We start from the raw sequence: 20,274 nt of genomic DNA, 5'->3' as shown, positions 1-20,274 counted from the left end.
GCCTCTTGTGATCCACCGAGGCGCTGTTAGAGCAGTGCATTGTGTATGGTGATGTTGGGTTAAGTGGTTAGAAGGCAGCGATGTGCTACATCAGCTGCCAAGTTCAATAACCAGGAAATGATGTCATCATAAAGGACTGTTCTGGGGAAGAAGAAAAAAAAGAAGCTCAGAGTTGCTTTCTATGAGAGGTCTGTGCTGCAGCGTCTCAACTAAAACGTGCCCGGCGTTCACAACGGCTGTGTTTGGCTATGTGTCGGATGGAAGGGTTTAATTGTGAAAAACAAGAATCATAGTGTGTTTTAAAACCTGCATGTGATTTTTTTTTCTCACTTGGCAACAAAGTAGAGCAATAGACTAGTAGTTCTTGAGTACAGGGTTGCATGGATCAGTATCCAGACACATGAACTCCCTCTTCTGACAACAAGAGGAACTGCACCAAGTGTCAAGGGACTAAGTCAGGGATACGTTTGCAAAATGACAGTTATTAAACAAACATTAATTATGTTTATCAGATAAAATGATCTGTTAATCGTTCTGTTAAATTCTTTATGTTAAAATTAACTGACGTATTAACATGGTTTATTAATTACTTTGCACAAAGATTGACAGTAGGCCTATATAAATCACATATTTTACTGCACTTTATATAAGCAACTGCATTCCAGTTGTAAATGCTTTGGTTATATTTGAAAGAGCTTAGCTCGCCCATCTGTCGGAGACTATTTTTGATAAAGAAGCTCTATTAATCTATTTAGAAGTTGTTTTTTAATGCACGCTGGCACCTTATTGACATTACAAAATTTACGAAAATAATTCCCATTTTCATTATGAATAAGTCAGTTGGCCATTTGTTTTTGAGATATTGGCCGTAAAGTAATATTGGCCGTCTGCCTTCTCTACAATATAATGGGACGATATGACACTATTGGTGCTCAAAGCGCCATTTTTTTTAATTTGAGGTGAACTCTCCCTTTAAGTTGTGTGTGAAGAGCATGATACAAAATGAAACAAAACTTGGTTTTAATATCAAAGATGATCCGGGAAACGTAAATCAATAGATTGGTGATACATATGACACCAAGTAGATTACTTTAGTTTGTATTTTTTTCAAGTGCAAATCCTTTGTATAACAAAAACATCAAACTGTAGAAAGGTACAGGTACTAGGTTATAATAGATAATATATAAGTGCATGACATGTCCTTCAAAATGAAGGCCTTTGATAGGTTTGGCACATGTTTGCCATCTAGATCCCAAACAGCCTATTTATTTTGAATGTGACACTGCTGGTTTATTAGACAAAATTTAAGATGACTGAAAAAATACTGTCACCTCACATCTATTAACTTGTTACTTCTTGGACCAGAGATCGTCTCCCCTTAATGTAGGAAACTGTTTTCTGTGAAACTTCTTTTAGATATTGTGCGTTTTATGCGGTACAAAGAAAAAACGAGATTCAAGCGTCTACTGAAGTTCCAGTCACTGGGACAGAGACATCATTACAAATACAACAAACTGACTTAAAAGCATGATTCAGTATGACAAGGACATTATTACGGAGATGAAAATATGTTTGAGCCAGCATCATTAAGTTGTCTTCTTGTTATCTTCACTAAACCCTGCTCCACTCCGTCAGCAGATTCAAGTCATGTTTCTCTTAGAACAGGTCAGATACAGTTTATGTCCTGCCATCAGAGCTCTACCTCTCTTAGTCCATTGACTTACTTTAACACTGTTAAAGAGACATGTTTACAAGTCTGGAGGACAGCTATAAGCAGGTAATGTTGAGTGCTTCATTAGCGGCATTATATTGATCGTTACTCAGATAAATGCAATAGATATCACACACAGTCTGCTACAGCAGTACACTAGTATTCACATTTAAAGGCAACATAATGCTTGTGCAGTACAACGCAGCTAAAGGTTGAAACTTTACACTGAAGGTGCAGCTCACGGGAGAGGAAAACAAAGTAACTCCACACCTGAAACCTCTGCTTGTGGTCCTGTTTTCTGACATTTTTGGAGGTAGCCATCTCCCTGATTGTCTCAAAAAAGACAGATTACAACAAGGTGGATTCTCACCTCATTCTGTGTGAATTGACATGTCCTGTTGTGGATTCGTTTGAATTTAAAGTTGTTTTGTGAGCTGTATAAGTGCCCTGTCCTCAACAGGTAACTTTTTTGAAATACTATAAAATAAAAATAAAAAACAGACAAAAATAAAAACAGTCAGCACCATGTATGCTCTCCTCCAGTCCTCATCATGGCACCTGTGCCCAGGTAGCATCTTTCTGCTCCTGGTTCAGCATCGTGCGACATTAAATTAGAAAAGTTACTGTTTTACATTGAAAACCAACGAGGAACAGAGAAGCGTTTGTGCGTAAGTCGTCCATGAGGCTGCCGAGTCCTGTCTTGCTTCATCATTGAAAGGAAATACAAGAGATCCAATAAGGAGACTGTTGTTACACAGTCCTTCTACAGAGCGCTGGTCCAGCTGATGGTGACTCACGATGAGGTTTGACCCAAATACAGCATGTTGGTACAGAGACGATGGGCGGCAGGAGCGTGCAGTGTACCCCTTTGGTCAGCAGGGGGGGATGGTGAGGCTTCTGAGGTCACTGAGGTCAACTTCAGTTCACCAGCAGGACATCCTCATACGTCGTCGTTCTGGGGGGAATCACAGAGAGACGTTATGATCTCACATCATAATCATATATTCTTTTATAGAGTCATATAATAATAATATTTACTGATTCAAACCCAAAAGTGCTAAACTCCAAATTCAGAGCAAATCTATGATTGAGAAATTGCCTCCACAGAGAGCGACTTCATTCTCTGCTCATGTAGACATTACTCCTCTATATTTATATATTGCAAATAGTTGTTTGCTGTTACATTTAAGCTCTGAATTTCGAATTTAGTACCTTTAAAATGATGTTGAAATGGAAAAGGATAAAATATTCAAAAGATTTTTCTAATGTGATCTTCACTGTGCTCACTCACAAAATACTTACTACTGTCTGTTATGCATTTATTATCTGCTGATGTGTTGTTTGGATACATAATTGTTCCAAAATAATGAATAATATTAACAGATCATCATTGAGTCTGCTCTCTCCTCCTCACCTGTCACAGCAGCAGAGGAAGGAGCATGGCGAGGTCTCCAGACCTCTGAACTTCCCTGAGTTTGGTGTGTCCCTACACTCTGCTATGAAGGCATGCAGGTCTGTGATGTGGATGGGTTCTTGTATTTGGTGCTGTGGAACCGAGTACAAATGATTATTTTTCATTACATTTTTCTCCTGCAATTATTTATTCTGGCGGTCCTAAAGTCATTTCCTACCTTGATGGTCTCGTAGGCTCCAGTGATGAGAGCGATAAACAGCGACAGCACCATGTAGATGAAGAGGGAGATGAAGGTGTACAGGTAGACTTGGCTGAACAGCCACACCAGAGTGCTGCTCTCCTGCATCTCCGCAAACGTCACAAACATGTCGTCCCCGTTGATGAGGGAGAAGAGGCACTCTGACACCATGGACAGAGAACGGAACTGAGGGACAGAAAACATGAATCAGGCCTCTGAAAACTGAAGTCGGTCAGCGAGTTAATGCTCCACATGTGGCAGTGAGAGACAACTTCCTGAAAAATTTGGTTGCAGCAATAATGTGCATAAGACACCGACTCTGGGCATCCACTAGGGGAAGAGAGGGACAATCCACAGATGAGTGAGTCCCGTTTTCTGTGGTTTCAGGTTCACTGAGTCACTTCCTGTGGGTGGAGAAGTGTCCACAAAGAGACACTCTGTTGAAAGCTGGTTTTGTGGTTCAGGCCAATAGGACAGATGTATTTTTAAACGACAGACATAAGAATTGTAAACCAAAATACTTATTAAGATCGGATAAACACACTGTTTTTAAAGGCTCTTAAATGCAAAGACTGTAGATTTTTAAAATGGCAAAGATTATGAATAAAATTAAATTAAAAAAATATTATTTTTTTTACACGCTATATACACAAGGGTTAGCACTCTGTAATTTAAAAAAATCAGTTAAAGAGGAGGATTTACGGAGCAGTTGTAGATAGTAAAGTGTTGCTCGCTTTGTACATTTTGAAACGTTTAAAACAACTTTCATGAGCAAATATGAAAATAAAAATGTATCACCCGAAAGGCATGCTGGCATTTGTGTGGTAGAGACATTGCAACATTTTGTTTGTGATGTAAAAAAGGTCAGTGCTAATATCTGTAGCTTCAACCTGTGTAGAAAATCCTGATACTGTGTTTTTTTTTTTTTTTTTACTACATTGTTTTGTGCAGATTAATTGCCATTTTTTCCATTTGTATGCCAAATTGTTTGCGTAGTTAATTACATTCAGAACTTTATTTTAAATGTCAATATAAAGAAACGTTTATTTCCTAAACCGAACGATCACGTCCCTGTCCACAAGAGTTTGAGTTGTGTTCACCTTGACGTGGTACGGTCCCAGGACGATCCAGCCGCAGAAGCAGTAGCCCAGATAGATGACGGCCACGCAGCAGCAGAACCGGATCACGTTGGGGAACGCTGCTCGAAGCGTCACGATCAGGATCTACGGGAGACGCAGAGACGTTAGTTACAGTCACGGTGTGAGAGACAAGGCAGAGACTCGATTCAAAGGATTTATTGCATGACATCAAACCATTCAGTGGAGCATTTTTTTCAAGTTATCAAATCAACAGCAACTTAACAACATTACCAGCCGTGTCTGTGTCTTACATTGTACTTCTGGAAGAATGTGAGGTAGCGAATCACTCCGACCCACACCAAGAGCGTGGAGGTCCCCAACAGGATGCCGCACAGGTCATATGAGGACATAGTCTGCCAGGAGAAAAGGAAAGGCACTTAAAGAAAGCTCACCAAAGAGCTCAATGGCAATCAGATAACAAAAATATAGTATAGCATCTATTGTCACATAAGGGTTTGACTGCACAAGGGGACCCACCTTGGACTCAATGCCGATTTTGATGATGCTGCCGGTGACGGTGAAGATGTCGCTGACGGTGAGGAGGATGTACCATCCGTTTATGAACTCCATCCGGTCCGCCCAGCACACTTTACGATCCAAGTTATCCCTGAAGAACTGCACAAACTCCTGAAGCAGCAAGAGAGGAATCAGCTTGAAGTGTGAGGCTCACGCGTAGTAAAGGGTTAATTGACTGGACATTCATGTACATGCTGTAATTCAAAGCTCATTTATCATGTCAGCCGTAACAGAAGTTTTCTGTACCAGTTGCAGCATGAAGCCTCGCAGTATGGAGCGTCCACACAGCAGCAGTGACAGCATGCACACCAGAGCCACGGCGACATCGAACGCCAAACGCGTGTAGTTCTCAGCTGGAGGGTTTTTAGAAAGGGAGGAAGCAGAGCTGTTAGCAGTGTTTTAGATGGATGTAGTGATGTATACCACTACTACCGAGTACTGGTGGTGGTGTATTTATAACTTCAGGAATTGAAACTTCCTGCTCGTTGAGTAAGAGTAACTGAAACCAGCTTTTTAATGTAAATTTCTTCATGTTCTTTTAACACATTTGCCAGCTTGTTATTGGTTCGTTATCATCTTAGGCTTGCTAGCGACTGCTGCAGTATTTTCTACGGGTGCTGTGAGTCTCATGTCGTCTCACCGTGTCCAGAGACGCTCGGGTCTTTACACTCCTTTATTGACGCCTGGTTTTCTAACCAGATCTTCACTTTGCCGCTGTGAGCCTTGTTGTCCAGGACCATCTGCAGGAGAGAGGCGACCAGAAAACACCTTATAACCACTGAAACTGTAGTATTTCAGAATATACAGATTTTGTTGTGAAATATAGACGGAGGATTCATTGTTTCTCTCAAACGTTGGGCCGCAGCCACCATTGAGAACACAGAGGTCATGTCTTCTGTAATATTTGTAGAAATTTGAGAGTCTTAATGACATGAAGAGGAAGTAATGTGCAATAACACACATGTGGGATTTTTTTTTTTTTTTAAAAGATGACTTTTTTTCTTTAGACTGACTATTTTAAAGCGTGACTGTTTTAAATATAATAATAACAACAGAATTAAAACTAGAATCTCCACCTCACTGTTATATGCCTCCGGCAACCGATCAAGTTAAAGTTTACATCCATGTCTGCCCAAAATGTCATCACTTCATCATTTTATCCTATTAGACATGTGTGTGCAATTGGCAACATTTGCAAATTAATTTTAGAGTTATGGCAAAAGAAAAATCCCTTCAGGCGTTTCTGAGATATCAAATCAAGAGAATGGACCAGATGGACCCATGTACGGACAGACGGACGGACAAACTGAAGACACAATTTCTACTTTCTCCTAACAAGAGGGTTTTAGTATTCTCCACCAGAATTCCATAATTCTGGTACATAATTGACAGTGAAGAGAAGGTTGCCAAACAATGTTTAGACTAATATGTAGGGATATGGTATGTACAGAAAATGTAACTGAACGGTTAAATTACTAAATAAAAGAAAAAAGAAAAGAAAATGTAAACACATTTTCTTTTACAGAGTTTAGTTGGTGGCTGTTTGACCATTTCTCTGTAAAGGCACAAAAGTCCTAGTTAAGGATGAGGGGTCTAGATCACAAATAAAGACTTGATCATGGCTTAGATCTAACTAATAAACCAAACCTCATCATATGTATTATCATGTGAGCATCATCGCCCCTGGACATCTCCAGTATGAGGTCTTCAGCACTGCAGGGAACCCAAACCGACGACTCACCTTTATGTGGAACGTGTAGCAGTCTGGGATCTCATTGTTGATGATAGTCTGTATATTGATCGCCTTCAGCTGGAACTCAATGGTGACGTTTATGAGCCTTAAAGAAAGGAAACACAAACAGATGGTGATTCAGAGGGAAGCATACATATCTGTCTGTGTGGGTTTTTGTACAAAAATATTACAGAGGTGAATCTCACCAATTGAGGCCAAACGAGGAGAAAGCCGTGAGAAAGAATGAAGCCTTACTTGTGGAACTTGAGGGTGAAGTTCCTGTAGCTGCTGGTGAGCGGAGGATGAGGGATCGCCGGCGGGTCCACACCTACACATTCTGAGAACAGTGGAGAACAGACAGTGAACAGTCATTTTGAGAGAGAAAAGGTATGAAATCGTATCAGTATTATTAGAAAGAGCAGACCACAAGGGAGCCTTTCACATAGATGTGATGTTTTCTCTGTTCTTACTTCCTCCTGAAATGGCCAAACTGTACACGAAATCACACTTATATGAGGAAGTAAAACATAGGGAAACTTCTCTGTTTTCATTAGGTAAATTATCATCAAATACCAAAACAGGACAAAAACATATGATAATACAGTGAGCTGGACTCTAACAAAAAACAGTCATTTAGCAAATGACGTTTAAAATGAGTCTAAAATATCAAAACATGGACGTCTGCAAAAGGTGCAATCTACAGGAGCATATTGCACTCACCGAAGGTAAAAAAAGTCGTCTTATCACATAATAATAACCTCCGTTTCTTATTGTTGTGATTCACTACCGCATAATTACAGATCTGGCGTTCAACAACAGATTATGTTCAGTGGCAAATTGCTATACTGCCACTGTAAATGTTCCTTATCACCCTGTATTGCATGCCTTATCACCACAGAGCCCACTTGGATGCATTTGTGATGCATGACTTTGTACCCAGGAAGCATCTCATACGGTTTTCTGCTGCTCCTGAAGGAACACACCACGTGTGCTTTCAGCCTGAGGAGTCCTTATAGGAACCGGACGCAATGTTGACACACTAATAATAATAATATTATTAATATCTTATTATTATTATTATTATTATATGTCTGAATGTGGTAGGAAATAAACACATGTTGCCCCATCATCATCTTCTCTAATAGCAATATCTTTTCTAATCATGAGTGAGTCATAATTATTTCGTTTTTTTCCCTTATGTATCAAACATTGCCTATATGCTAAAAATATTTTGTTTTACAGACCTTTCCTTGTGTTAAAACTTACTAGAAGCAAAAATAAGTCTCGGGCTGCAACATTATGAACTTAAATGTACATCAAAATGTATATCTGATGCCAGCAGGAGTATGCCAAATACACATGAAGCACCCTTTATTGGAACAATTCATTCTTCATGCAGTCTGCTTTTGTGGCACTATCTGCACGTGTTTTTCAGCTGCTCTGGTTCCCACACAGCTAGCACAAATGCTAACGGTTCACTTCTTGTCATGAATCAATTACACTCCTTTAAATTCTAATTTTCTCAATTGTGCTATTCATACCCATTAAAGCCATCATTGAATGTAAACAGCTGTTTCAAAGAACCAACAGCATCGAAGTCCCAGAGACAGTCGATCATTCTAGCACTGTAAGCAACACTTATGGAATCACTGGTCAACAATGTCTCCTCCCCATTGCACAGACAGGTTCATGTACCTGTGATGATGTGAGGGTCTATGCTGAAGGTGTCATTGGCTGGGTCGATGCTTCCTTTCTTGTAGTACTGCTGGCAGAGGGAGAGCGCGCTGCCGTTCTCGTGGTAGACGTATGCATAGCGTCCCACCGTGGTCTCTGGTAAGGCCAGGTACTGTGGACAGGATCAGAGGAGAAGATTGAACTGAGTAGGGGGCCAAGCACTAAAGCCGATTGGTACCAGGTTGTTTTTGTGGAGCAAGGACAAAAAGCTCTCTAACACCACCATCGCTCTAACTCGTTGAGAGGCAAAAGAAATGTCCCCAATCTGGTATTATGCACCTTTAAGATTTAAATGAGAATCTCTTGTTTGGCACCAGAGGCCCAGAACCAGGAAGTGAGCCGTATTTCTGGATTGCTTTGCCTGTCCATCAATGTACCTGCAAGCTGTATTAAGCAATCCCTCTATATCCACTAGCAGCCAAAGTAGTGGTCACATGCTCGATTCAAAGGCCAATTTTTTCCATAATATTTATAATGTCAGGATCACAGGTGATTATCAGGTGATGTCACAATATCAGTTTGTCAGTGAGAGAGGTAGAAATATCCTCATCGTACCCGTGTGCAGTGTACACATTTAAATGTGCTTCTGTCTGGCCCCTACAAACAGCTGTGTCAAGCTCTATCGTTTACATTACTTTCTTCAATAAGAATGGTTTCCAATTCTGCTTGCAAGGTTTTTTGTATATAAATTGAGATGGGGAAATAATATAATACAATACAATACAATAAAATCAAATCACAAATGCCCTATCTAGTCTTGAATGTGTTTTTTATTATTATTAATGAACGAATATACTGTAAGTCTTTCTGTAATGACAGAAAACAGGCTTCAGACCTAACAATACTTTGATAATGAGAATAAGAACTGACAGCACTATTTTAAAAAGTGATTTCAAAGATTTAAAAAAACCTTTTCTGTTTTCCTCAAGGCTTACCTGCTCCACGGCGTAGAAGATGTGGTCGTAGACGTCGTTCTGTGTGTAAACGGCAAAGGAGTCGTCTGACGACTCGTCGTAGTCTTTGAGGAAGAGGTGCTTGAAGGTCACAGTGTTCTCCTCCTTGAAGGTCACCACCACCTGGTTACTGAGTCCAAACAGCACCAACTGCAGCAGAGAGAGCGGCGAGAGTGAGGTATTTCAGAACAAACCCTGAGGCGGTACGTTCCAGGTGTACCTCGGCTGCAGTCTTTGTGTTTTAGAGCTGTAATTCGTGGCTTGTCAATCACTTATTAAGAACAAACCCTGTATGTTTTTGCAACTCATAGATTACTGACAGCTCCACCACAAGAAAAATAGATCGATATAGTTTTGCACAGACAAATAAAAAAAATAATGCATGTCTACATTTCTACAGAATTCAATTGGGTTAAGGAGAGAACATGGTGCCTCTTCTTACACAATTTAACACTAAAGCCTAGTGTTAAATGCAAGTCATCATTATCTATAGTAACATGACTTTATATTTATCATGCAGAGACAAATCATGTACAAGCATACAATGACTTACACTGAAAAAGGCATTAAATTAGTTTACATGTAAATTTACTAAAATACCTACATTCCTTATAATGATCTGCAGTAGTAGTATGTATTATTAGTAAAACATTACTTTTCTGTTTGAACATTTTGAGTGATTATCACTAAAGATTTGCAAATTTGTATTTTCACTATATTTTAGTAGCTTTGGCAGCTTATTATTATCTTATTAAAAATGACTTATAACAGAGTTGTGGAGTAAGGCCATAACAAGAAATTAACAAAAAAAACTACCCTGTCAGAGGGACAACAAACATGCCACAGGAAACAGATATCTGAGTCTATGTTAAATAATTAACACTTTTATGATATCAGACACCCTTAATCAGCTACTAAAATTACACGACAAGCCTTGGGGACCAATTTGGGCAGGACAGAAAGTGAACATACAAAGACTTACTGGAAATACAGAGGCCCAATGAAAAACAAGCTTGTTGTTTGTAACAAGAGCGCAACACGGGATTTAGACGTAACGTGTGACGCACCTGAGCCGTGACAATAACGATCTTGAGCAGCTGCAGGATCAGCTTGTAAGGCTTGCGACCTTTGGCGTAATATTTATCACAAGGGCTCATGAAGAAGTATTTCAGCTTCCTGCGAATGGCCTCCTCTTCCCGATCGGCCCCGACCCAGTGACCTGCCGTCGCCGTGGGAAACAGGTGGTGGCTGTGGTTGTTGCCATGGTTGTTACTCAGGTGGTCGTGCTCCCCGCTGCTCTCTGTGGAGCCGTAGTGAGTCCCTGAGCTGGACAGACCTTCTCGTTCTGAAAGAAAAGTATATAGAGATATTTATTGTTGTGGTTTCTAAGAACTTAATCTGAGACAGCGAGATAAAAAGCACTTAATAATTGATCAGAACTCTTGATGTACATGCTGAACGGTTGGAGAAACTTAAAAGTATCCCACTGTCATTGATTTTCTTGTTCAGTGAAAAGATCTAATGGTTTTAGAAACACTTTGTATGGAGCACAAAACAAAACAAATCAGCTCTTCATCAAAAAGGTGTCTCACGCGCATTTTTCACAACGATAATTTTTGGGACACTGAAATAAATAGGTATGAACAAATTAGATTATTTTTGTGCAAACTTAGTGTCAATTGTTCCGATTGGGTGGTCATTCTGTTGGTTATTTATCAGACAAATGTAGAAATGGAGGCCACATGAATCCTGGAAGAAATAAGTTTCATTGTTTCCTTGTGTTTTTTGATCCCGGTGTCATCTTAGCACTAACATTACCTCTGGCATGTGTCAAATTTGTCTCAAGCATCCCAAGGTATCGGACTTTTTTTCTACAATGATTTATTCATGTTTCCATAATAGAGTAATTCAGTTAAAGAACAACGGCCAAAACAACTGAAACTCATTAAAAATACTGGGAGTACCGGGACTGTTTGGTTATTAGCAAATGTAAGCATGCTAATACGCTACGCTAACATGGCCTACATGGCATGCTGAAGCTTTTAAGAGTCGCTAACATGGCTTTAGCCTTGTGTATTCATGTGAGTGGAGCTGGTCTTTGTTTCCTTAGAAGTGGCGCTATGTCTGCTGTAAAACAGACTCAGTATATGAGGCATGACTAAAGGGAGCTAGGTCACAAGGCTGTTACACTAAAGAGCGTCAGGGCCATGTTAAATCAAATGCTCATGGCGGTAAAACGGTTGCCGAGCAACAGGACAAGAGGCCCTATTGTGAAGTTGTGACTATAAGAACCGCAGCAATCATGTGAATTGAGCCAGTACTTGATTGCATTATCTTTATTTCCTTAATAGGTCTATTGCATATTGTTATGATTATTTATTGTAACCATTAAAAAAAAAACACCTTGTATGTTAACAACCTACTTGGCATAAACCCCATTCTGTTCATGCCAGAGTTGACTTTTACTCAGTGAAGCGGACTTCTCCCTGACAGCATCCAGTCAGCGCCACACGTGTCTCCAGTCTTTATCTACCGCCGTCTGACAACTTGTCTTTGTTTTTATGTGTGTCTGTCCCCTCTTGCTTTATGAGCATGTGCTCAACGAGGCGGCACATGTGATTTAACCCCACTAACTCCGAAGCTACAAGGACTAATGGAAACAAAGGGTTGTCCTCCAGAACAGAAACTTATGTCAATGTGCAACCTTGAGTCTTACAGCGGGTGTAGAAAAGTATTTCAACCAGAAAGGCAGAAATCTTTAATTTCCTGTGGAGTCTTTAGTGTGTCTGCTAGTCACTGCTGACATCAGTGTAATGGATGACTGGTAGAAGGAGAAGTGAAGCAGATTCCTGGGACGGTTGTGTCAAAGCTGATAAAGTCTGGCCTGACTGGGTTTGACAGGTGCACAGGAATCCAGGTGTGAGGTTACACAGAATAAAACCACCACATCCTTTTGGGACAAACAGGGAAACACTACCAACCAGCACTTCACTGATAATATTCTCCTGAGTGAGATGACAAGGGCTTTATATTAATAAGAAAAACTTTTGACACACTGCTTTTCACTGGCTGAGTAATAAAATGAAGACAATATAAAAAATTCTATTAACCTTATAGCCTAAATCTGAAGTCTAACAGTATCTGATGGTATTTTCAGTTGAAATTACACAAATGTGATGTTTGATTTAAGTCTTCCTTTGTAGTAAAACTGTTATATGCTCTGGCATGGTCGTACCACAAACGCTTCAATCCAGTCCGACTGTTTCATTTTATGTATACTAATTTAGAAAATGTTGAATATCTGCACACAATCAACTAAAAACTTTAACATGAACATACAATGCTTACATACAACATACAGTGAACATACAATGCTTTCCTTTGTCAGGCATCAGATTCGTAACATGAAACAATCTAAATCCAAGAGCCACAGGCTGCACCAACCAACAGAAAAAGGTTGGAGACAAATATAATATAAATAATGAACCCCTCAGACAATTACAACATCTGACAAACAATTTACTGTAACTCAAGATCCGTTTGAGGGTAATGCTAAATGTGTGACTTATATCAACAAGAGTACATAAAACGTCAGCGTAGGGGGTTGGAAACAGGATAAATATGATTTGGCTGTTACATTTTCAGCTGTACATAAAGTATTTTATGTCTTTCAAATACTAAAAATTGTGTGCACTTAAAATAATGAATTTCTAAAAGGGAAATAATTGGGCTAGACAGATTGAAAGACAGCAGGACCAACAGGCCAATTTAAGCAGGTAATAAATAATGTTCTTATGATCTGTAGGCAGATTTCATGCATATTTCAGCTACTATGTGCTTTTTTAAATGCAATTACCTGCAACTGGCCTCTATATTTATTCATTTCTCTATGGCGATATATAAATATATATTCTAGTCTTGTTCGTTTTGATTAACTCTTCGTTATTTGTGGTCGTCTGGCCTTATCAGTGTTGTTTTTGAATGCTGGTTGTCTGACTATAAACGCATCTTGTTCTCAGGTCTTTCTTGAGAATGAGATCTCACTCTCAATGAGACTACCTGATTAAATAAAGTTGAATTAATACAAATATCGGACCTGACTGAACAGAGCAGACATTTTTTGTGGTTGGACACAATGCTGGTCGCTGAGTCATGTCTTTGTAGGAAGCGACCACATCATAGGAAAGCCACAGATCACAAAGTAGGCTAATCGTGCCTAATACTTGTCACATGATTTTAGCAGGCTGGTCTAGAGAAAAATAAGAACGACGGGGTCACTTAGTTGCTTCACTCAATTTTACATTCAGGAAATGACTTGTTGGGCAGACGGAGTCAGCATGTGCTCAGCACGTGCTCGGTCAGATAAACTGCTGGGTCGGGATGAATCCAAAGTCAACAGAAACAATAAGTCAGCAGAGGAAACCAGCAGCAGCAGAGGTTTCTAATCGGCAATGAGAAGTGAAACAGGACAAATAAACCATTGGTGTTCAATATCAGTCAGCACTAACCGGGAACAAGATGAAAGTTAAACAGCACAACACTAAGAAGGTTTCGGAGCCGCCACAACTCGCTTGTCACACATTTGTTTGTGGCGAATAAACATAATAAAACATCTGAGTCATTTATGTTCCCTGATACCAATAAAGGTTTTATCAGCATTTTATGTTTGGGGTCTGAAACATGGGACTGTTTTCTGCAGTTATTCCGCCAGTTTGAGTTATTTTGCTTCACAAGACTGGACAATTACCGATGCAAACAAACATTAAAGGGAATTAGAACACATTATTTACTGTTTTAGCTCTTGATTAGTGTCCAGTCAGTCTATTTGGGAGTGAGGCTTACATTCTGAATATTAGTAGTAGGCAAAATGCAGACTTTCCATCTCTAAACTGCAAGAGTGCCTCACTAATTTAGCATTGCACTCAGAGAACACTGTCAGACTCACGATGGACGGTTGTGAATAAAGGATGTTTTTTTTGTTTGTTTAATGTATCCTTTCTTGTCAAAAGTGCCTACATTACCCACAATGCAACTGGAACGCCGACAGTTTGGTCTGGGGTTCGAATGTGTGTTATGCTAATAGCTGCTAATGTAGCCATGAGCTGCTGGCCTCATGCAGAGATGAGGAGCAGCTACGGAGGTTTGGTAAGATCACTGACTCTTTTCATTTTCAAACTTGTAGTCTTCAGACCCAGCAGACGCTGACTCAAGTGACATCACTTGAGGCAGTTAATCATATTTTGCGCAGCTCCCTCTTGAGCCCTAAATTACAGTTAAATAGTTTTAAAGATCTTTAAAACTATGAGGCAGGGTTTTTCTTTTTTTTTCTTTTTTTAGCTGGTCCACCTTTGTATGGTTTAAATTTACAATTGAAGTCTTTATTCATTTTTTAGCATGTTGTCTGTACGCCAACTCTGACTGAAACGTTAACTGCACATGGGTCACCTTAGGAAATAAATTCTAACTTGAGATTTTATGATGACCACATGTAGTTTCCTTCACCAAACCCACCCGTTGTCAACCGGTGAGAACTTTTATCTGCTGAAGCGAGATGAGCAACATCCAGAGGAGCCACTGGCTTCAACAAAATGTGACTCATATCCGACTTCACATATCATGCAGACAATAGATGCGAGTGCAGATATATCTTTGACTGGAGGAGCGTGTCGATCTTCACGGCAGATAGCAATCAGACAAACAAAGGTGGGTGCAGTCCATGGACCTGTAGGCACCAGATTTGACACAAGCTGAATAAATCTGTGCAAATATCTGGATCTCCCGGTTCACGGCCGCCTGCTGAGCGCTGGCAGAAACACTAATGTAGCAACAAGTCTGTCTGTCAGTCTAAATGTGACTGAGAATCTGTCAACGCCTTGGTATCTGAGCTTAGATCTGTCAGCTGGAGGCCACCCACAGGCCGAGAGGACACAACATCCACTTGTACCCAAGTTAAAGGAAGCATTTTAAACAAATCAAAAGATGATGCAATGATAACTATGCTCTGTGTTCTTTGTAGGAAGTTGTTGTACTTTTTATGGACTACATTGTTTTGCTGCAATATATGTTGGATTTATTATCAGAGGCAGGAAAAAAAACACGATAATGTGGCTTTAAATGGTCCCTCTGACTTGATTTTAAAAAAAGGTCGAGAATAAACATTCACACTCAATTAAAACGAAATCCTTCACAGTACAGAGGAACATTACAATCTGTTGAGGCGTACTCCACCCAACCCGCATCAACATTCTCCCAAAAAAACAAACCTGCAGACTCAACCACGCGTGAGACGAGCTTATGAAACGGTGTTGGAACAATTATTATGCATGAAGGAGTCAGGCTGTTAGGATGTAGATGGCGGTGTTGGTTTTGGTGCAGCATCCTGGTCTTAATACCAACCAAGAATACCATCAGTCACTACAACCTCTGACACTGAGGCAAGTACATCACACCCTGTGTATAGTACTATTCCACGTCAGTACTCATGTTAAGTCGGCACCTTCAATTTAAAAAGGTGCATTCTACTACCTGTACATGTAGATGGAGGTATGAACCCCACCCGAACACACAACTAGGACCAGCTACTAAGAATGGTTTTCAAGATTAAACAACCAATCATTTTGTCCACAAATGTCAGGAAGTAGTGAAAAAATACCCATCACAAGTTGAAAGAATCCAATATAATGTTGTTAAATGTCTTTTGTTGGAGTCTTGACTGTCTAAAACCAAGATATAGTAATTCATAGGGTTGCAAAATGGATAAAAGCAGCACAAACTCACATTTAAGTGTGTTTTCGCCTTTAAAAAAAACAATCAAACCAATAATTGATTGTCAAAATCACGATACACTTTCTGTCTATCGACTAATCCATTTGTCCACAAATCGTTTCAGCGCTGTTTCTATTCTGTCCCGTTAGACAAACAATTAGTAGACTGGTATATACACAGTACCAGTCAACAGTTTGGACACACCTTCTCATTCAACTACTTTGAAGATTCTAAAATATAAAACATATTCTGGTTTGTTGAGCATTTGTTTGTTTACCACATAATTCCATATGTGTTCCTTCATAGTTTGGATGTCTTCAATATTAATCTACAATGTAGAAACAAATAAAAATAAAGAAAAACCATTGAATGAGAAGGTGTGTCCAAACTTTTGACTGGTACTGTAGTAAAAAGTATTATAAATAAGTAATAAAAACAGGAAATAATATTAAATAAGTAAAAGTAAAAAATCCACAATAACTAAAAATATTGTATATACAGACAGAATAATTGGTGTAATTAAACTGTGTGAGCGTAGTGACATTATACTAGTAAAAAAACAGTAATAAAAACAGGAAACTCCATATGTGTTCCTTCATAGTTTGGATGTCTTCAATATTAATCTTCAATGTAGAAAAAAATAAAAAATAAAGAAAAACCATTGAATGAAGGTGTGTCCAAACTTTTGACTGGTACTGTATATATATATATATAAACAAATAATAATAAAAAAAAATATATAAATATATATATATATATTTATTTATTTATATATATAAATAAGTTTGGACACACCTTCTCATTCAACTACTTTGAAGAATGTAAAATATAAAACATATTCTGGTTTGTTGAGCATTTGTTTGTGTTCCTTCATAGTTTGGATGTCTTCAATATTAATCTACAATGTAGAAATAAATAAAAATAAAAATAAAGAAAACCCATTGAATGAGAAGGTGTTGGTACTGTATGTATATGTGTGTTTACTGCTGTTTGAGCTGTCATTGTATTCCACTTACATCTCTGACTGCTGTATGAAGACACTTTATGAAAATGACTTGAGTGTCTCAGATGATGACAGAGCAGAAACACACAGTGACGGCTGAGGTGGCTTCATGGTTGATGACGTCACAACAACAACAACAACAACAACAACAACAACAACAACAACAACAACAACAACAACGCAGCCCAAAAACTATCTTATGAGCCGGAGAGAAACAACAGGGCTACATCTGAACACACACAACTCGCTCTGCCTGCGTAAACACACGTGAGTCGTGACTGTCAGGTGAAACGCACGCGCTACTTTACCTGAGCAGCGCTCGTGCCGTGTCGCAGCCATGACGTCGTCCGTCTGAAAACACAACAACAAAAGGTAAATGTGATCGACGAGGCTCACTGTGCTCACAACAACAGTCCACAGCTTCCCAAACTCACCCTCTCTTCCTCTCTTCCTCTCTCTGTTCCTGTCGGGTCATGTGACTCCACACCACGTGACCACGCCGCGCTGCGTTCAAGTGCCAGCAGGTCATTAGAGCTCGATGCGGCGGCTCCTCCAACAGCACAGGGCACATACATAACCATTATTAGAAACGTTGTCGCCCTTGTCTGTAGAGTGTTCGTGACTTATAGAAGCACTGTTTCACTTGTTATTTATTACATTATTTCTGTCGTCCCCGTTACAGAACAGAAACTTATGTCAATGTGCAAAGGCCATGACTTACTATGGAAATTCATCTCAACCCTTATGAAATCTATTTTATAATATGTAATAGTTTATTGATGTTGTGTATTTTTTGTTCTCAAGTATGGTTTATTATGAGATTTTTTTTTTCTACTTTTCTACTTTTTGTTCTACTTGTCTGGCACCTCAGGGATGCAATCCTAGTGTTTCTGTGTTTGGTTGATGTATTTGCTTCCTAAGAAGGGGGTCAGCCCATTTAAACAACTAATGTCAGCATTCAAAGACAAGAAATAGAAATATCATATATATATATTGAGCCTCAAAGAGGTTTAGTGATTTAACAGAACGACTTCATTTGTATTTTGTGATATTGCACTCCCTTAAAAATATCCTCCGTTGTCCTAATGTAAACCCACTATTAAAACAAATCAACAACATGTTTATCAAGTCTGGTACACGAGGGACCTACTCAACGTCATACATGTCAATGATCTATTTTAAAACCACTTATATCACCCGGTGATATTATTTAAACAAATATGATTGTCTATCTCAATGTGTATTTATGTATTTAATACAGATCGAGATGCAAATTAAAAACGTATATAGTAAACCTTGAGAAAGCAACCTTTGAGTTGATCTATTATTTCATATAAATTAGTTCATAGAAACGTTATAGAAATATTTTCCAATGCTATCATTTAAACACACAGACTGTACTTTAAAACAAGTTTAATGCAGATAGCATTCATTATAGCATTGATGTGCTGGATTACACTAAATTATACAGGTGGTTTTGTTTGTCTGGTCTCACCTTTAAAAGGTTATCGCTCAACATACTTAGATAAAGCAAAATATATTTTCACTGTCTAGAGACTGTAAAATGCCATTAAAAGTGTAATTATCTACTGACTGTAGTGTTTTGAGGGTAAATGCAAAAAATGGCCATCCCTTGATATTACTTTTGATATTAGTCTTATACCTTACCATCACAAATTGTTGTAACTCAGAAACAGAAGCAGAGTGAAAAGTCTCTATTTTTCTTCTCTTTTTCTTCTCGACAAATGACTCACCCTTGTCCCTTTCTTTCCCAACACTTAACTTTCCAGTTGCAGCATCCAGAATTGAAAAACACCTGATTTCTAAAAAACATTAAATGTAAACACTGTTACTCCCAGAGATTGAGAAAAAATATTAATAACAAAACATACTTTCATGTGTTTCTTTACATTTTGTCAGAACAAAACACAAGTATAAAGATTTGCATAAAAACACATAATGCTCTTATTGCAGCTAGTCTTAAAGTGTGGCACAATGTAAAGCTGCCCCACCTCTGTGATACATCGGTGTTATGGTGATTCCGCAATACAGACCTATGTTGACAGACTGAGAGGGCATTTACAGTCAGTCAATACAGATGCAGTCACAGGTTTTATCTGACTAATACGCTAACATGGGGATGTGGAAGATTTCCCATCAGCTGTGTGGCTCGGAAATTGTTGGCATCAGTGGAAAAAAAAACAAGAACCTTCTTTTTTAAGATTAATCATCTATTCCAGATAAACAAATACATCTTGTGTCATTTTGACATTCTACATTTCATTCAATCATTTATTCCCATTATTTAAGCGTACTGATTTCACAGCTATTCGTCGACTGTATCGTGACAAACTTAACTATAATTTGTAACTTTGTTTCAGTGATTTACTCACTAATTTTATGCTCAGAAGTAAAAAAATGTTTTTGCTACATGCGCCACTGAGCAACTTTCATAGGGATGAACGTGATGCCACCTCTAATGCCGTATCTTCATGTGCATTGTGTAAATTTATATTCAGAACTTCGGGAAACCAGAGTGAAATTCCTTGTATGCATGAACATTATTTTATTTTTGGGAGTGGTTAATCGCTATAAACTAATTCTGCATTCCTTACAGAACCTGGAGGCAACGGGACAAGGTTTTGGTACCGGAAGCATTTCTGTTTGTAGTCCAACTAGTGTTGACCAATCATGTTTGAGCAGGCTTTGGTTTATTTCAGGTGAACAGTATGGGGGAAGAGCAAAAGAGGTGGAAAGCATTGACAGAAGTGCATTCTGGGAACCCAAAAAGCTATCTCTGATTTGGGTTTTTATTTGTTCAAATGTATCTTGTTAACTGGCTACTTGTAAAAAATTGACTGAGGTAAAAATAAATAAGTATTTTCTTTAAAAAAAAAAAAAAAATGACCAAAGTAAAATTGTTGAAAAAAAATCACATTAGAAAAAAAAAAGAAACGGTTTTCAATACAATATAACTTGTCTCAAGAACTTTTAAGAATTATATGTGTGATTATTTTGAAAGACTTAGGGACTGCTGCTTAAGTATCAAGTCAAACAGATCCTTATTAT

The 20,274-nt window shown here is 38.7% G+C and overlaps 1 protein-coding gene across 1 annotated transcript; it reads right to left on the bottom strand.

The window, feature by feature from the left end:
- On the bottom strand, positions 1–17,733 carry mcoln1a (mucolipin TRP cation channel 1a). The gene is made up of 15 exons (XM_054603953.1): positions 17,640–17,733; positions 17,514–17,556; positions 10,505–10,782; positions 9,420–9,587; positions 8,446–8,596; positions 7,006–7,087; positions 6,760–6,856; positions 5,659–5,758; positions 5,265–5,371; positions 4,980–5,129; positions 4,754–4,855; positions 4,464–4,586; positions 3,343–3,549; positions 3,126–3,256; positions 1–2,666 (listed from the first exon to the last, which is right to left on the bottom strand). The coding sequence occupies exons 2-15, from the start codon at positions 17,542–17,544 to the stop codon at positions 2,630–2,632; spliced, it is 1,764 nt and encodes a 587-aa protein (XP_054459928.1). The 5' UTR covers positions 17,545–17,556; positions 17,640–17,733; the 3' UTR covers positions 1–2,629.
- Between the last annotated feature and the right edge of the window lie 2,541 nt (positions 17,734–20,274).

Source organism: Anoplopoma fimbria, chromosome 9 (genome assembly GCF_027596085.1).
Source record: "Anoplopoma fimbria isolate UVic2021 breed Golden Eagle Sablefish chromosome 9, Afim_UVic_2022, whole genome shotgun sequence".
Lineage (NCBI taxonomy): Eukaryota > Metazoa > Chordata > Actinopteri > Perciformes > Anoplopomatidae > Anoplopoma > Anoplopoma fimbria.
This window is presented reverse-complemented; position numbering and strand designations above follow the sequence as displayed.